The 17,790-nt window shown below is 49.1% G+C and overlaps 1 protein-coding gene across 3 annotated transcripts in view; it reads right to left on the reverse strand.

Annotated features, from left to right (window-relative positions):
* LOC119453039 (protein Gawky-like) overlaps positions 1 to 14,205 on the reverse strand; it is a 32,438-nt gene extending 18,233 nt beyond the window's left edge. Inside the window, exons 1-9 of one of the 3 annotated variants that reach the window (XM_037715016.2) lie at positions 14,050 to 14,205; positions 12,157 to 12,223; positions 9,164 to 9,281; positions 8,928 to 9,079; positions 6,551 to 6,616; positions 4,252 to 4,749; positions 3,569 to 3,742; positions 852 to 1,394; positions 155 to 445 (exon numbers count right to left, since the gene is read on the reverse strand). In XM_037715016.2, the coding sequence (XP_037570944.1) occupies positions 155 to 445; positions 852 to 1,394; positions 3,569 to 3,742; positions 4,252 to 4,749; positions 6,551 to 6,616; positions 8,928 to 9,079; positions 9,164 to 9,281; positions 12,157 to 12,210 (1,896 nt within the window). In that variant the 5' untranslated portion in view covers positions 12,211 to 12,223; positions 14,050 to 14,205. Of the gene's footprint in view, positions 1 to 154; positions 446 to 839; positions 1,395 to 3,568; positions 3,743 to 4,251; positions 4,750 to 6,550; positions 6,617 to 8,927; positions 9,080 to 9,163; positions 9,282 to 12,156; positions 12,224 to 14,049 lie in introns of all 3 variants that reach the window. The other 2 variants (XM_037715015.2, XM_037715017.2) reach the window with 2 other exon arrangements.
* Positions 14,206 to 17,790: the final 3,585 nt, after the last annotated feature.

The raw sequence follows: 17,790 nt of genomic DNA on the forward strand, positions 1-17,790 counted from the left end.
CTATAAATTACACTATCTACTCCTGCATATTGCCCCCCGTTGCGATGTGGCTAGCAATTGAACTTGTGACCTCTCGATCAACAGCAGGAATGCCCCCGCGGCGTCGGTAAGCCAGTCAAGCTCAAGGCAAGAGTGGTGGCAAGAAAATCCGCACCTGCTTAGCAGGTCCGCCCCAGGTGGAGGTGTCGATTTGCCCGTCGGCCCACGAGGGCTTGGGCTTGGAGGCCCAGTAGGCCTGGTCCGGAGGAGCACCGCCCCAGGTGCCCTTGTTGTGGTCCTCCCAGCTGGAGTCTCCCCAGTTGGCACCACCGCCTCCGCGAGGGCCCTTATTGCCTCCTCCGCCGCCGCCCCACACTCCTTCCTTTGGCATTCGAAGCATGCCCGGTGGAGCACCACCACCGCCGCTGATAGACTTCACCGAAGGCATGTCCTTCCAGTGCGACACCTGAAAGCGCAACGACACTCTTAGCTTGCTGTTGCGACACCATAAGAAGATCAGGACACTTGACATGCCATCAACCACAATGTGCAATCAAATAGGACATCTCTCCAACACTTTCTCAACTAAACAAAACCACACAAGAGATCAACTCAAGCTAGCAAGATCACCAAGGCTATAGGGTTCGGAAAGCAGAGCATGCACACGTTTAAAGACACCAGTTCCTGGACATGGGTCAGCAAATCAGATAACGGTGCAACCATTCACTCAACCAGCAGTTCTCTAACACACCAATACAGGTGCTTTGATGAAAACAGCCAATTAGGAACAGCCAGTTGGGCAATTCTTTTGTTTTTAATCTATGTTTGTTCCAACGAGAGGTACGAGTAACAGCACCCACCGCAGAACCCACCTTGCCCTGTCGCGTAGGGTTGCCCCAGAGGGCAGTGCCGTCATCATAGTTGGTCACTGGCCTACGCGACGGCGGTGGTGATGGTTCCTCCCAGCCAGACGGCTCTCGCTTGCCGTTGGGTCCGCCCACGGGCGACCAGGTCCCCACGCTGGGAGGGGGCCCGGCCCCCTTGGGCGCGCCGCCCCAAGCACCGCTGGGGCCATCGTCCATGTTGTGCGACGGCCGGCCACCGCCGCCGCCGCCCCAGAGGCGGCCTTGCGAGTCTCGGTCGTCGGGCCCACCCCAATTGGAACCCGGGGGAGGGGGTGGACCACCACTCCAGTGCTTTTCTCCTCCTCCTCCGCCACCGCCTCGGTGGTGGTCCCCGCCCCATGAGTGAGGGCCCTCGGGCGGTGGACGGGGGCCGCCCTGCTGGGACGGGGTCGGCACACCGGTCCACATGTTCGAAGGAGGCGGCTCGTCCTCCTCACCCCAGGTTCCCCCAATGTGGCTGGTCGGGGTGTGGCTGCCCCAGGGCTGCTGCTGAGAGCACTGGCTGGAACCCTTCGCGGACAAACCACAAGTTTCAGATTGGGTGCCCTAACATTCAGCCTCACACTTTGGTGCAACAGCCATGGTGCACGAAAGCAGAAATGCCTTACAGGAGTGCACCACCAAATTTTAGAAGTCAACATGTAGTCACGGTTGTGTTGACAATTTTAAATATATAGAAGTACCCATAAAAGCGAAAGATGGGCAATTTGCACGCAAAAGGTCTCGGTCGACACGAAGTAAACAATGCATAGTATGTATGTAGGCTCGTAAAACAATCTGCACCTATTCTCTGAAAGCACGTCCTGGCTAGCCTCGTCTCATTCATGGCGGGAGTATCGTACTTATTCAATTATAAGGCAAGAGTAATAACCCCCCCCCCCCCCAAAAAAGAACTTTAGGCACACAAATATCAGACGATATAGTGTAGCTGATGGATTATTCAGATTCAGCGGGGATTGCCCATAACATTGAATTACCAACTCAGCCAAAGTGCAAAATGGGAGGAAGGGAGCTTCAACATGTGAAGTGCAAGTTTGTGAATGTAGGCATGGCTTCATGACAGTGCAAACCTCGCCCTATACTGTATTTATTTGAATCTAGGGCGATAGTTTTTTTCAAATAATCATATACGAAACTCTAGGGTCGGATTAGATTCGAGGATTTTAAAAAACGCGCCAGTTTTAAACTGAAACTGATAAATATGGTGCATAGTTAGCGCCATCTAGAAAAGTCAGTATCGCAGCCGCTACTAGCCGCACCAGTATGGCCAACTGAAGTACACGAGGGATGTCGCCATTTTGACCTGCGTCGTATCGGTAGTATCGGTATGGTGCAGCATTGGCACGCGGTGTGGCGTTATCATAATGGCACCAAATGGGCGATGCCACTATAGTGCCGCTTTCTAACGAATACCGCACACGCACTTTTAACACGACCCTAAATCTGCTTCGGCATTTCAAAATTGCCGCCTCGCACGTGCGTCGAGCCTAGCTACTGTAGCATGCCGTAGCTTCCTCCGTGTGCTGCAGTACACGTGCTTAGGCAATAGTTTAACGTCTGTCTTCATGTTCTCTGCGTCTGCTCTATCAGCATGAAGTACCGAGTTCATCATGATGCCGCATTTAAAAGGAAAGTGATCATGTGCTCGAAGACGGACAGAAATCTGGCTGCATCACGGGCGTTCGGAGAACCCGAAACTTGCGAGCGGGACTGGCGCAAACAGAAGGAGAGGATTTTCGCCAGGAAAGCAATGCGGAACGGTTCCAGTGGACCGAAGCAGGACGTAATCTGCGACAGGGCGCGCTTCGTCTGCATTCTGCACGAAGGCACGCTTCCGTCTCCAGCAAAACGTTTTGACAGTTCGTTTCCGCGGTCAATGAGCGAGATGTATTCATGTTTGCTTGTGTGCGCGTGACACCATGCTTGTTAATTTATTTAGTACTGTATTTACACGATTGTAAGTCGACTCGAATGTAGGTTGACCCCCCCAAAATTGGATGTCTAAAAAGAATTGTGGGGGGGAGGGGGGGGGGGAGAGAGAAAAACCACGCGAGTGCATTTCATACATGGGAAATTTCCGTGACGGGTGCTTACATCGAGTAAATACTGTAGTTAATATGCAAATGTTTACAAGCTTGTACGGACGATAAAACTACTATCCTTTCTTTGTATAGCTGTCTACCAATTTTGCTATCGCAATCAATGCTGCGGCTTTGGACGAAACTACGACTTTATTTCACACGCAAGAATTAAAATAATACTGTTTGCAGTTCAACACCACTGCCATTTCTCAATTCTTCCTGTTTCTCGGGTTACGTTTTTTCCGTGAAAAATGTATCAGCAGGGTATTTGAATAAATGCAGTAACAAGACTCCTTTGGGACAGCAATTTGTTTTGAATATTCGTACTCAATGAAACATTCGAGAATGTTCAAATACCTAGTTCTCGAACTGAATACTAATGTATAACATTAGATAATATTCCAAATTCTCGAATATTCACACTCATAATTTATAGCTAAGAGGATCATTTAAATGTACATAAATCTGCACAGAACAATCATTGCTGAATACAGTTATGCAAATGTTACCTGCAACTTTCATCCATTCAATTTGGAGATGACTTAATGCCATTCAAATCTAGAACAGCCTTAGTTGCACTTTAAAAAGTAGCCGCCTTCTCACCTGCGCTGACTGAGGTGGGTTGGGCTGCTTGTTGCCACCAGCTCTTGCGCTACGCATATGGTTCTCCCAGACCTCGGTGCCATTGTTGACGGGAGCCCTCCAGGGCGCCCCCGTGGGTGGCTCTTTGGTCCCTGGCGACATCGGCACATCCCAGGGCGTCTCTTGGTTTATAGGCTGCAACAACAACAAACCGGTGTTCTCAGCTCGGATCGAGGCCACCAGCAAGTATCAATCGGTTCACCATGTTGGGCTGAAAGTTGCTCTCGCAGTGCACTATTTCTTTATAAATAAAGGAAGCAGCTAAGCCTATCCTCTCTGTAAAAAGAGTTGAGAAATCTTCAAGGTTCACATGAGATTCGGGCACTTGTCCATACAGGAATGAAATTTCAAGAAAGCTAAGGTCAACTACTGATCGTACAAGCTACAATCAAGTTTCCAGCAACTTTTATAGAGTACTAAGGCCTGAGCGCGCTAGATTACAAGAGGCAATGGCCGACGTGGCTGATATTTTTGGATGATACGTTTTAATTTTCCAGTTCCCGTGAACATCGTATTAACAACATTCCACTGTATTCCTTTCAATTTGTTGACTTCCATTTCTCCCTGACCTCTCTTCTGCTTCAGCAACCAAAGCTTATGGCACGCATGCACTTTATTGAGAGCAGCCGAAAAGCGTTCCTCACCGTTTGGCCCCAACCCTCGCTGAAAGCCGCCATTCGTCGCAGTTCTGACATGGGCTCTTCCATGACGTTGCGTGTGGCCACTGCGGTGCTCTTGGGGTCCGATGCTTCGGCGCCCTTGGTGACGGTGCTCTGACCCCAGCTGCCTGCTGCTGCTGCTGTGGGCTTGGTCGGGGAGCTTGCACCGCCCGCATCCCCACCGGGATTTGGGCCACCGGTAGCGTACTCGGGCCCGCGCGTGCTTGCAGCCCCGCCCCACTGGGCTGCCCCTGAGCCCCAGCCCCCCTGTGGCCCAGGGGGAGGCGCACCCCAGCCCGTGGCTGCGGCCGTGGTGCCGTTGTTGAGTGAGCTTTCGCCTCCGCCCAGCAGGCCGAGGCGTGGAGGCCGACAGTTGCGCGACGATTGTGGCGGATGCGACGAGGGTTGTGACGTCGCCTCCTCCGATCCCCCAACAGCGCCCAGTAACTGGTCTGCACCTTCCGAGGTGCTGTCGTTGGAGGGCTGTGCAGCAGAAGAAAGGAAGAAAGAATAAGCAAACATTACATGCACTTCTAATAATTAAGTCTATGCTCTTTCCCAATATTCTATAGCTAGAGGTTCTCCTACTCCCCCGAGAATACAGCATTGAATGCAGTTATGAGTGATGAATTAATGAATGTAAATACAGTAGCCGACGTATTTTTCAGACTCCAAAAATTCGGACTTTTTGCATATTCCGGACTTCATAAATGCACCGTCAGAAATCCCATAGAGCTAATGCAATTTCATGACCAATTTTTTCGAACAAATTTAGGTGCCTAAGTTCGATTTATGGACTAAATTGCTTGTTCTGAGCCGCGCTACCTGATCTTGGAGGACATCTTGGATTTTCCCCTGGCTTGGCTTCCAATGGCCCGCTCTATAGCTTCCAAGATTGCGAGGCGCACGTCATCCTCCAGTCTCGGAGGCCATGCCCACTCTTCCTTGGCCGACAAAACGCCCCAGGGGACGGCACTTTTTATTTTCTTTCTTTCCTTTTCAGTCAGCATTATTGTCATAATTACATAATGCTAGTTCTGTCTTGTTTTTTTCTTCTTTAAAGTTTTGGTTGCTATTTTGCACGTGGTGTCGTCCACAGAGCAGATGTGTCTCGGAGACGACGTCGCATCTTTGTGCATTTGTACGGCTTCGCGAGAGCCAAGGGGCGCGAAGAAACGTGGCTAGTTTCTTCGTGTCTCGGAGACGCATCATTTTGCGTGTTTGTGCGGTTTTGCATTTGTGATCAGCGACACTTTCTGTTCCTCCGCATGAGCCAAGTGGTGCGAAGAAACACGACTCCTTTCTTCATTTCCACGGTGACCTTCACCAACAAAGTATTACCAAAGCGGTGACGCTCTTGTCACTCTTTCGCAAATCCAAGCACATCTGATCGTCTCCAAGCGATTTTCTTAAGCCACTTTAAGCCAACTTAATTTCGTTTTTTTTTTTTTTTTGAGGGGGGGTGATCGAGTTTTTCAGAACTATTTTTTAGTCCCCGCGTGGTCCGGAAAATCGTACGGCTACTGTACCACACGGTATATCACAACAAAAGCTCTTTTGACCAGAAAACTGTCACCGTTTTTTTACCAGCACAACTGTCTGCAAACAGCTGCCACACAGTGCTGAACTTTGGCAACATGATTTCACACGAAGCTACAGAAAGCGGGAGACCAAACCAGTCACAGCCATTCTTTTTTAACCATGCAAGCATGTCACTGATCCTCAAGACAGTCCGTCTCTCCGAGATGCCCACAGACAATGCACCAACATCACACTGCCACCAGGTGTACAGGCTTAACTTGTATGGCCACATTTATGGTCACACTTGTTATGGTCATACAAGGCACTTAAGGGGAAAGCACTGTTCACGCACGTTAGAGAAAAGTGCTTTATCGCATTAATGTTTGCAGTTGGCAACACTTCAAATTTCATCCAAGTAAATCGATCGAGAGCAGAGCCCCTTCTGAGTGCTCCCACAGGGAATAGGGTTGCGCACTTTGTTCCCACGCGCCAAACATGTTACTAGGCAAAACCTCCGCAAATGTACAGCCCCACGAATGTTGTCATCAGCAGCTACTACTCAATCCGCATGGCAGTTTTCCAAAGTACAATGTTACTGTCCCTGTCAATTATTTTACAATCCTTTCCAGCATGTTGCAAACCAGGCCCGTTTGTTACATTAACCTATGCTGGATCAATTAATTATTACTATCATTAACGTAATACACACGGCCAAGCTTTTCACTTTCAGAACAGGGACACCAGATTAAGTCTTTCCACCTACTTTTCCGGAACTGCCAATTTCCCTGACAACTCCAGGCTTTCCAGGGTTTCCCTGGCGGTGGACAGCCTGTAAATGGGACATACCTTGTTAACTGAGCGACAGTGCAGAATGACCTCAAGCAAGTAATGTACACCTCTCCACATATACCAGCAGACACCTCTCCACGTGCCATACTTTTCGGTGTATAACCCGCACCCCCACTTACAACAGCCAGGAAAGAAACAAAATATATATATATATATATATATATATATATATATATATATATATATATATATCTGCACGTACAACTCGCGGAAATACCTGCAACCAACGTTCAAATCTTTGCAAAGACAGTCCATTCACGGATGCACGACTCGTCCACGACGTATCTTTGGCCACTGCTGGATTCACATGACGGATGCGACTGTGAATGAATCAATCACGCGACATCTGACGTGAATTGGATCTCTTCGCATGGACCAAGGGAGCGCTCCATGAACGGGTGACGTACGAGTCCGCCAGCGCCGTGTGCACTATTCGCTACAGCAAAATGACGACCAGTAATGAGGAGAATGGACGACCATGAAGGAGGGGAGAAGGCAGCTTCAACACGCATTGGTGGGGAGAGGGTGGGATTCCCTAGGAGATAACGAAACTAAATGGTGGAGAACTCTGCCTCCAGGTGTGGGTACCCAGCAGCGTGCGCCACACCTGCAATTAAAATTTGCGTATAACCCACACCCCATGTTTACAGTTAACTTTTTTTCAAATTTTCGGTGCGGGTTATACACGCGAAAATACTGTATACCAACGGAACAAAATTCCAACATTGGACTGCACGTTCAGCTGCGTCTGGGAATAAAAATAATCATATATATCATTGAAAGATTCACATGCCACGGCATAGCCCAGGGCTGTAGTGATGAACTCTGAATTAATGTTTGTCACCATCAACTTTCACCAAATCAATATGCTGTCACTAGACCACTAAGGTGTGGCTGCCGTGACTTTGGAATAGAGAAATGACCCAGCTAGGGATCTTCTCCGCCTAGCATCACCCCTTGCCAAGAGTGGCAAGGCGTCTGGCCGGCCTTTGCATGCCGCACATCCAGTCTGACCTAACCAAATAGGCACACCACAGGCTAGAACAGCAAAATAAGTGTTGGACTGTTGAACAACTTCAGATTCCTCAAGGCGGAGATCGTGGACTTTCACGTAACTCTGCTCCCACAGAGTGCACGCCACCCCAGAGAAAAGCACACACACTGTAGGGATTGAGGGTTGCGCCGGCGCCATTGCGCGGGCTTCACCTGTTCTGCCATTCCCCTCCTTTTCCCCGTCCCGCTCCCAACCGGTGGCGCTCCACTCGCGGTGGTTTCCGGTGGGGGCAGGGCGCTGACGTCACTGCGCCACTGCGCTCGGTCTCGAGTACCGGAGCGTGGCTCTTTTACCTCCCGGATCAGCGCACGGTACATACATGCTTTCCTCTCGTCCGCCGACACCTTTGTGACTAGGACTGGAGCTCACGCACGGTGCCTTTGCCCGTGCGGGGAGCACGTACTTTGTGCTGATCCTCTCCTGACGCTAAGCCGAAGAGCGGTGCCCTGTGCTCAAGCGAGGTCGTACCACACCGAGCCGCACTTGCTGAAGGAGATTGCCCGAGCTGTCGCGAGTTGGCCCATTGGTTATCGCCAGAGCAAGTAACATAGCCGCCGGGAGTTTTCCTAGCGGCGTGTCCCAGCTTGAGCCTGTGCTCTCACCCTTGGTGCAGGACCGATTTGGTTCCCCGCCACCCGGACGTTTGTGCAGTGCTGGTGCGGACGGATTCAATAAACAGTTTCCGTTATCTCAGGGCATTACTGGGCCTCTTCGATTATCCGTCTCTGACAGTCCCGGACTGTCCGAAAGACTGCATACGCAACGCTCATTGGCTGAAAGCACCGTCTTGGGCAATCCGGGACTGTCAGAAACGGATAATCGAAGAGGCCCACTGTGTTTTTATGTGCGTCGCTCGGTAGCCCCTTGCATAGCGGTGCTGGAGGCGACGGCTGACGCGGCCCTGTGGCTCGCTAAGCTCGAACCCGCGGTGGTTGGTCTCCTGTGAGACAGCAAGAACCCAAACACACACCCCCAACATGTGGTTTCTCGATTCATGGAAAATCAGCAGAGGCTGCACTACGGTCCACTGTCAAAGGGAATACCTAACCAGCAGGAAAGCCGACACAATCGGAATATTTCTTCACCTCTACTGGAAAGAAGTGGCTGACGTGATGCACTGGCCAAATCAGCTCCGAGGACCTTAAGTGACAATGGCTAAATGCAGACGACATGTTCCCTTCAACAGCGGGCTGTAGCGCAGATGCCGCGTACGCAAAATCGGCAGAGGAACACTGACCCAGGAGGATGAGGAGGCTGCAGAGGTGCCCCTATTGTGTCGAGGGCCCGGCTGACTATTGCTGGACCCTGTGGAAGCACACGGGCCCCCCAGGCTGCTTGAGCGGTGTATCACAGATGCTTCATCCCCAGTCCATACCATGTCTTCCCCACCTGCAGTGACACAAAACATCCATCAGCGAATACGAAAAACGATAAAGCCACACGAAGACAAACAGAACACAGAAGAGTACGCACCCATGCCCCTTTCACAGGGGTTCCGGCAGGAAGTTTGCGCCAAGGCTGTGCCGGACGTCCATGCCGCCGACACGTTCCCGGCCTCTCTGGACTCTGAACCTGGCCGCGTATCCCAAGTCTGCAACAAAATGAGTGCCATGTCAAGATTATACGAGGTGAAGAATAAGGCGCAACCACAAATAGTTTCGGGTGAGGCTGGACCAAAAAAAGAAATGTCTCGGTGAAAGGAAAAAGCGTGCGCGTGCCGTCTGCCATTTGTTGGGGTGAAACAAGACGTGTGACGCATCCCACCGGAAGAGCAACCGATAGCCCTGCAGCTCGTTTGCCACTGGCATTTTTTTGCAGAAAACACGTTATATTTCTTCAAAATGAAGCAACCAACTACAGTTGATCCCACTGCAACAACTCTGGAGTGCACACAAAAGGCATCCATTGCACAAGGTGCCACCCCAGAATGGGCCCAATGGACAACACCTGGCGATTTCGTCATTGCTCATTTCTTCATGAAAGTGGACGTGGCAGTTGGCCTTTGCAGTTTACGCCAACCGCTTAGAACACTTGGCATGCAAAATAATGATTCTTTTGAACGAGCATTCGGTAACAATGATGATGATGATGCTGGCTCTGAAGGTACGCTCTTGCGTGGCTAGCAAATGCTGCTAACCAATTTTCGTATCAAATTGTAGTGCGCAGCCGATTTTAGGAGCCACTCAAATGATGTGTCATAACTGAGAGAGTACAGTAGGCAGAACCTTGCTTGCTCCATGAAAACTGTGTTGAAGAGAACATGCACCTGCCATGCACTCTGTGGTGGCGATAATTATGATGAACTGATTTAATAGACAGTTTTAATAATTCGCCAGTACACTTCCAAGCACTGCACATTTATTTGCCCAACTAATCACGACACTGTTCATCGTTCAAATGAATACGAAAATCTATCTATGCATGCTGGATTTCATTAAAGACAAGTACAGCCTCAAATGAATTAGAAGCAATTATGGCAACCCTGCATTTGCCCAGCACAAGTAACGACATGCATATTCAGGCGTTATTTCACTGCCGTTCGCATAAAACTACGGAATGCCACATGGAGTGGAAAAGCCGCAAGGTTACTCTGATTTCATCATTGTGCCATGAAAAAAGTTTAACGGGTCCCTGCAGAATGGTAAGAATAATGGTAAGAAATATAATCATTTGTACTAAGAAGGCAAGGAGGCGACATTCACTAGCGTATCCAGAAATGCACCCCATGTTGATGCCCATGCTTGACTTGGTCAAAATAATCAAGTCAAGCATTGGCTTCGAGTTAGGGCACGTTTCTGAATACGGGGTTAATAAGACTGTACAATAGGAAAGGGGCTGAGCAGACTCATCTCCCAACTTCCTGTGCACACCGGGACAGGGACAGGAACGACGAAGACAAGCTCTGTCCTTAACTTCCCCATACCTGCCAAGTTCGGAGAAATCAAATCTGGGAGATTTTCTGACTGGGGGAGGAGGGTCCGACCAATCTTGTACTACATTAAAAATACTTCAAGATACTTTTCTGGGTTTGCACTCCTTGCTTAACGCCATGACTGACAGTAGGTCTACGCAACACTAAAGAGGCTGATGCAATGGATAGAGGAACAATAGAGCCTAGTGTTGCTGCTTGCGAAATGCGGCCTTCACTCGTTAGCTGAATGAGACAAGGGCTCACTAGGGCATCAAACAAATCCATCAGCGTAAAGTGCAGCGCTGTGGTTAACGAAATATCCCCATGTAAGGTTTCCCTATTTTAACAATGTATCACACCTGCAATAATCCCTTATGGGATTGGCAGTATTTTCTAAATAAAATAAATAAATAACAATGCTATTCGCCATGAACTTCCAACTGGATTGGGTTGGATTTTTTTTTTTTTGCCAACGTGGCCAGACAAAACGTTGTACAACGGTTAGAAACAGGGCACAACAGCAATTTCCGGGAGATTATTCCCCTGTCAGCTGTACAACCCGGCTCCGGGATTACGAGTCTCCCAGATAATCTGGGAGACTTGCCAAAGTATGCTTCCCTCTAAAATTCACTGAAAGAAGCCACAATGGCATGCTCGTCTGCATTTCCCTCCACCTTGTTACCTGTTACCTTGAACCCAAGAACAAATACTACCCAAGCACTGCGTATGTGCTCTTAATTAAGAATTCCTTACAATGCATTCCTAAGGAACAAATAGCTGAACTAGCAAGCTTTACAGAATGTTTTTATGCCACAATGGGTCAAATACTTCACACTGATGTATCATTGCTACGCGAATTCGAAGAGGCAGGGAGTTTCGATAATTTGATCAGTGTAATCAGTCTTTTCCGACAAAAACTAATGAAAATGTTGTTTTCAAGGACCACTAGCCTAAACCGATTAGTGCTGCTCTGGCAGTCATAGCAGTAACCTCTAAGCAGTTATACTGGCCCTTCAATCTGTTCTCCAGAATCGAAGGCATTCGAGATTTTCACCATGGCAATGCTGAATGTCAATTTAGCCCTCTAGTTCACCCTCGTCCGCTGCAACAGCAAAGCATGTAAATCTCCAAATAGAATTTCTGTAAAGAGTACTAACACATACTTTGGACAATCGAAACTCTGCCACATGTTCCTTGCAAGTAGAAGGAAGACAATTGGCAAGTGCAAAGGTCTGGAAGCGCAAGATGTCTTAATTGGATACCAAGGTCAAAATACCAGAACCAGCGTCATTGAGATCACTATGACAACACAACTACGCAGCATTCAGTGACATAGCAGTAAGGCTAAGTGCAATCTCACTGCTTGTGTTTTTCTGGCTGCATACGCGAACCAAAGTGATCAAAGGAACGCAGCGAGCCCATGTACCAGACGTCGTAATGAATCAAACTCTTGCGAACAGAAACCAAGACTGGCTCTGGCACTTGGTAGTATCTTTAACATTACTTAACGCGAAGAAATGGCGAGTAAATAAACTGGCTTGAATAAACTACTCACCCCAGAGTTCCCTTGGCCAAGAAACAGGTCGCTTCTTTTGTCGTCGCCTTGCATCTCACTGTGGGTTCTGCACACAAACAGAATGAATTTTAAACATGGGCTTTCTAACACACAACGACACCACTTATCAGCAACTTTAACATTACTCTTTTGCAAACGGTGTGTTCTCAGCTGAACCACACACGCGACACAAGTACCAGCTAATCACTTGTTATCAAATGTATAGCATTACTTTTCTGCCAAAAAAATCATGTCCGTAATGACGGTCGCTAATGCTGATTACAGTGAATCACGATAAGGCAGACGATACTGAGTTCTCAAAAACGAAACCGTCCTCTCAAATACCAGCTTAAAGATCGCACATAGTTAAGTACACGAAATTAAACAGCAATTTCAACTGCAGATATCTGAACAACAGGTGTTCATCGCGGCCGTTATGGCTACATCTAATTAGCCACCCGAAACTTATGACGCAACCGGAAGGCTGTATTTTCGCGCTACACAATTCCGAGCGCCGCCTTCGAGAACATCTCCTGGCGGATGACGCGGCAAGATGCTACAATAAGTGAATTCACCTTCACCGCAGAAGCAAGGTGAAAGGGAAAAAAAATGAATCTATGGCCAGAGTTCGCGCCTGCGTCGCAGAATAACCCTGTCTGCGCTGCTTCCACAACAGGTGGTGACACCTGACGGCCACAACAAACAACTTGTGCGCGGCCACCACCGTGTTACGAAACTCGAGCAGCGGGCCACGCCATCTGGCGCTCAACAAACGAGACGCGCTGTGGGAAAAACTCCGAAACCGACACCGCCACCAGGCGCCGCCGCTGAACAACCAGGCGGCAGCCACGCACAAACACCCGAAGCCAAACACACACACACACACACACACAAACACGCTCCGCCGAATGGCGCCGAAAAAGAAAACAATGCAACTTCTCCGCAACGCGAGCTTTTTGCACACCGAGTACAGCGCGCGCGATGCCCGGATTTTCTCTCGCGTCGCGACCAGCTGAACGGCCAGTTCCTCTACTGACACAGAGCTTCAAACAAGCGCACGGACGGGTAGAAAAAAAAAAAAAAAGAAAGATCGATACTGCGACGTCACAGACCGATCAATCGCTCGACCGTGGACGCAGAAGCGATTCAAAGGCTCCAGCCGCGTCCTTGCTGCCGCTTAACTATTACTATCGCCAACAGGGCCCGATAGCGCGCGGCGATCGCCAATCGGCGCCCGACAAAACAATGCGAAAGAAATATGCACAACATAAGGACGAACACGCACGGTGCGAACGCAGGCAAGCAACCACGATGCTGCGCCGTGGCGGACGACTTGGCTTCTTTTTTTGTTTTGTTTTTTCTGCGTCGCTGTTTTGATGCCGCCGCCGTCAAATCGGGGGCTTCGGCCGCCTTGCCAACCACGCTCGCTAAGCGCACATTGGGGCTTGCCAAATGCGGGAAACGGCGCCTCGGAAAAAAAAAAAACGGTAACGTTACACCTGGGCCAAAAAACACATTTCGTGTCGCACTATCGGCGACAGGCCGGAGAGTAGGTCAAAAATAGCATCAGCTGTTGCGGCAGGCCTAGCGATGGCGATACACAAACGTTACGCCAAAGCCCCCGCCGGTGCAAGCGGCACCCCGAAGCGCCCTGTCACCGGGTCGCAAACGATCGGCAAGCGACTGTAAAAATCGAGAGACGAGCGAGCGCGCTACGCAACGAGCAGCCGTCGACGATTCAAGGGCAACTAGGCCTAACCGGTCAGCTTCACAATAAGCGCTCTGCAGGCTCTCTCTGGCGAACGCTCGCCATTCCGACGACGGGCGCACGGTCGGAAGCATCCGGACGGCGGACGCTTTTCCGAACACGCAAAATCAGTGAACGGTACTCACTTGTACTCAAATTTGCTCGTCCAACTTCAACAAAGGTCCAACATCCATCTGAGCATTTCGTTTTTTGGACACGATCACAAGGAACCATCGGGTACGCGAGCAGCAGCCATGTTGGCTGCCTTGACTGCGGTGGCGAGAAGGATGGTGGTGGCGCGCGCGGCGGCGCCGCCGCCGCCGGAACAGCCACCCCCCTCTCCCCCGCGCGGAATGGACTCGCCCTCGAATCCTCAAATCGCAGCGGACGGATCGGCGGCGGAGCAGGAGCAGACGATGCTCAACTTAACGAAACTCTCTGGCTAAAACGCCCGGCTCGGAGTTGCACGTTTAATCCGTATCGCAGCTTCGCTCTCCGAATGCGGTGGTCGTAATAAAAACAAAGTTCACCGATACGCTTCGACGTTTTATTAAAGCGGAGCGGAAGGGCCCGGTTACGGCGTTCCGGAGGCTAGCTAGCCGTCCGTCGCGGCGGTGCCGGAGAACAACGCAAAAGCAAGAGCGAAAACGAGGTCGCCTCCCCGTCTCTCAACCACCTCCTTGCCCGTTCGCTCGCCGTGTTTTTTTGATGACATTCTTATTTCGTGCTTCGCGCATCGGTTGCAGGAGCGGTCGGGACACGTGATGTGCACCTCTCTGCCCGGTTTTGGCAGGGCAAGGGGAACGCGTGCTCCGCTACGCCTTGTCGCGGTGGTAAAAAGGCGCAGCTCCTTCTCAGGGCCCGCCGTAGGCGCCGACACAACAGTCCTTGCCGCCGCGACCGTATAGTATGTAGCGCCCTGCGCGGCTGGCACAAATTCTCGCATTCCTCGCCATCTCAAACACACATACACGCGCCGTCGCGGAAACTTTTTTTTTTATACGTTTTGTTTTTCTTTCGTCGTCTGCTCGCCGCGCACGTAATCACGGCGCAAGCGCAATTAGGCGCGCGCGCCGAGCGGACGCGCGTGAATGAACGCGACGCAAGCGAGCCCTTGTTTGTCGGTTGTCCCGCACGCCCCGTTAAATAGAAAGGCCCGTTGTGTCCTTTGCGTTACCTTGGTGAACCGGGTATAGAGCCGAACCCGCGTTGACAAATGCGAAACAATGAGGACGACGTGTGCGGACAGAGAGAGAGAACCAGGAGTAGCAGAACGAGTTTCGCCCGCGCCCTGAGAGCAGACGATATCTTATCTATCGAGAGCATGCTGATTAGGAAGAGCGAAAGCTGCGTATAACGGCGCGCAGATTCTTGGAATTTTCTCGCCTTTTGTTCTCGATGTATTTTTGGTCTTCCACATGCAGCCGAGTGCTTTTCAAGGCGGATTACGTAAACCGTTATACGACTCAAGGTGGTCACACCACGTGCAAGACGAGAATTTTTTTTTTTTTTTTTTTTTAATCGCGCGCAGGAAAGCTTGATCGACCTCACGGGCGCGTACGTCGTCTGCTTGGAAATTTCCGAATCGTCTGTTTCCCGAGGTTCTCGTCGTCTGCTTGGAATGCACCGAAGTGTCTGTTCGTATGCGCAACGCGATCATGAAAAATATCGAAGAAAAAGAAGAAAAAAGGATTTCCCAAATGAGGCATCCATGATCAGTCTTCGATGGCTATAATCGACAATATCGAGTGGAGCGCGATACAGCGTTGAGAATCCATGGGAGCTCTATCAGTAAACAAAGCTCCTACCGTCGAGATTGTCCAATCGACCTCTCGAGCAGGGTACAGGTACGCCGCCGTAGATTGCGACCAGAATGCGCACAAATTAACATTGATTGTGGTGGCGGCCGTGCTCCTTCGGAAATATTTGAAACTATTATTAAATACAAACAGTGCCCCCCAACTATTTTACTTCATTCAATATTTTGCTGAGCGAAGAACACGCACTGCCGCAAACATTTTTTTTTCTTAATTACGCAAATATGTTTTTACTCGCTTCATGTGAGGAATATACAATATATGCTCTGTAATAACTTAATTAATTACTTGCCGAGGTTGCGAAGGTTTCCTTTAATCATTCTACCAGGACCATGCTCTACTGCACGACTAGATAACTGCCGCATAATCATTACCTTTATACAATAATTCGTTAAGGTTTGTCTACAATGCATCCATATATTTGCCTCACCTCTTAAGTCATGGCGTAGACAGTTGTGGAGACGACTTATTTTTGCCATTTCTGTGCACTTGTGGCAAGGAATATACCCCAGAAATTAACCTTAGGGTAAATTAAACGTCCTGCTTACCTTAAGTACCTCCATTTTACTTCTGAGGTAAATCTATCGCTACCGAAGATCGTACAGCTGCGTATGACGGGAGGTGTGACGTGGGACGTTTCAGTAGCAATTGCGAAATAATTTTTCTTTCTAGTAATGCTTGCAACCAGTAATTAACTTGTGCAAGTAATTCGCTCTAGTGATTCAATTCTTTTTTATGAAGAAACTTATTATTACCGAGTGCACAGTAATTAGATACTTAATCACTCTGCTGTTGTGGTGACTCATCATAAAATGCAGAAAGTCATTCTACCTTGACTTGCTCTTAATGGAGTATGCAGCGCCTTGGCATAAAATTATGTAAATTTCATACAGTTATCGAAATTCGGTGAGAATTCATGACTGAAGGGCCTACATTTCCCCACCTGGTCCCCCAAACGCATGACATATCCCGACACATCCCCAATCCTGCAAGCTATTCTATAAAAGGCACACATTTGACCACAATCATGAGCATAAGTCTACAGTGCCAGTAATATATGTCTGTGTGATTATTTTATCACCCCGTCAATTATCAAAGTGTATATATATATATATATATATATATATATATATATATATATATATATGTATGTATGTGTGTGTGTGTGTGTGTGTGTGTGTGTGTGTGTGTGTGTGTGTGTGTGTGTGTGTGTGTGTGTGTGTGTGTGTGTGTGTGATTATTTTATCACCCTGTCAATTATCCCCTCGCTCTCGCAACTTCACGGGCATGCGTTAAGCGCCTGACCACTTATACAATAAAATAAAAACGCGACAAGAGTAACACCTTCACGACAGAGCCGGTTGTTGGTCTTCGCAATCGTCGTTTGTTTACTGTGCCAACACTTGTCCTTCGATACCGCAACAATGCAAGGACGTAAGAGTTGGCGAAGCGGAAGCTGTCGGAGAGATCGCGATAACCCTTCCCAACCAAGTGATCCAGCGTCGTCAGGGCAAAGCTTCAATATGTTGTTGAGTATCGGAAACATCGAGGCGGAAGGAGAACAGACGAACGTTTCGATAAAAATGTCCAGAAGCGGTCAGCAGACGATCATAACGTCGACAGGTGCGTTTCTCGAAAATAAATGGACGCATATTTGTCTTTAGAAACCTCCAGGCAAATACCTGCCTGTCATTTCATGGTTGTTATCGGCTGCAAGCTCTAAAAAAAGAACAGAAAAGAAAAACATTGCAAAGAGAAAGCAGCGAAAACATGAAACATGACCTCAGAGATGCACAGCGCACGCGGTTAGAGGTTTTCGGAGGCCACTAAATTATTTTCTCAAATCGACGCTTGGCGGCACGACAACCGCGTCTCGCCAGAGTGGCGGTACTTTTGTTTAGACTAGAGTGTACGACAGCTTAGACTAGCATGAGGAAACATTTTAGCACTTACACTCGCACTCGGGCTGTTCGTACACGTACGAAAGTTTGTTTACCATGGGCATGAAAGAAATAAACAAGGCCAGAGGTTATAACATCTAGACCACGCGCCGCCGCGAATAACTTCACA

The sequence above is a fragment of the Dermacentor silvarum genome, chromosome 5, assembly GCF_013339745.2.
Source record: "Dermacentor silvarum isolate Dsil-2018 chromosome 5, BIME_Dsil_1.4, whole genome shotgun sequence".
NCBI classification, from domain to species: domain Eukaryota; kingdom Metazoa; phylum Arthropoda; class Arachnida; order Ixodida; family Ixodidae; genus Dermacentor; species Dermacentor silvarum.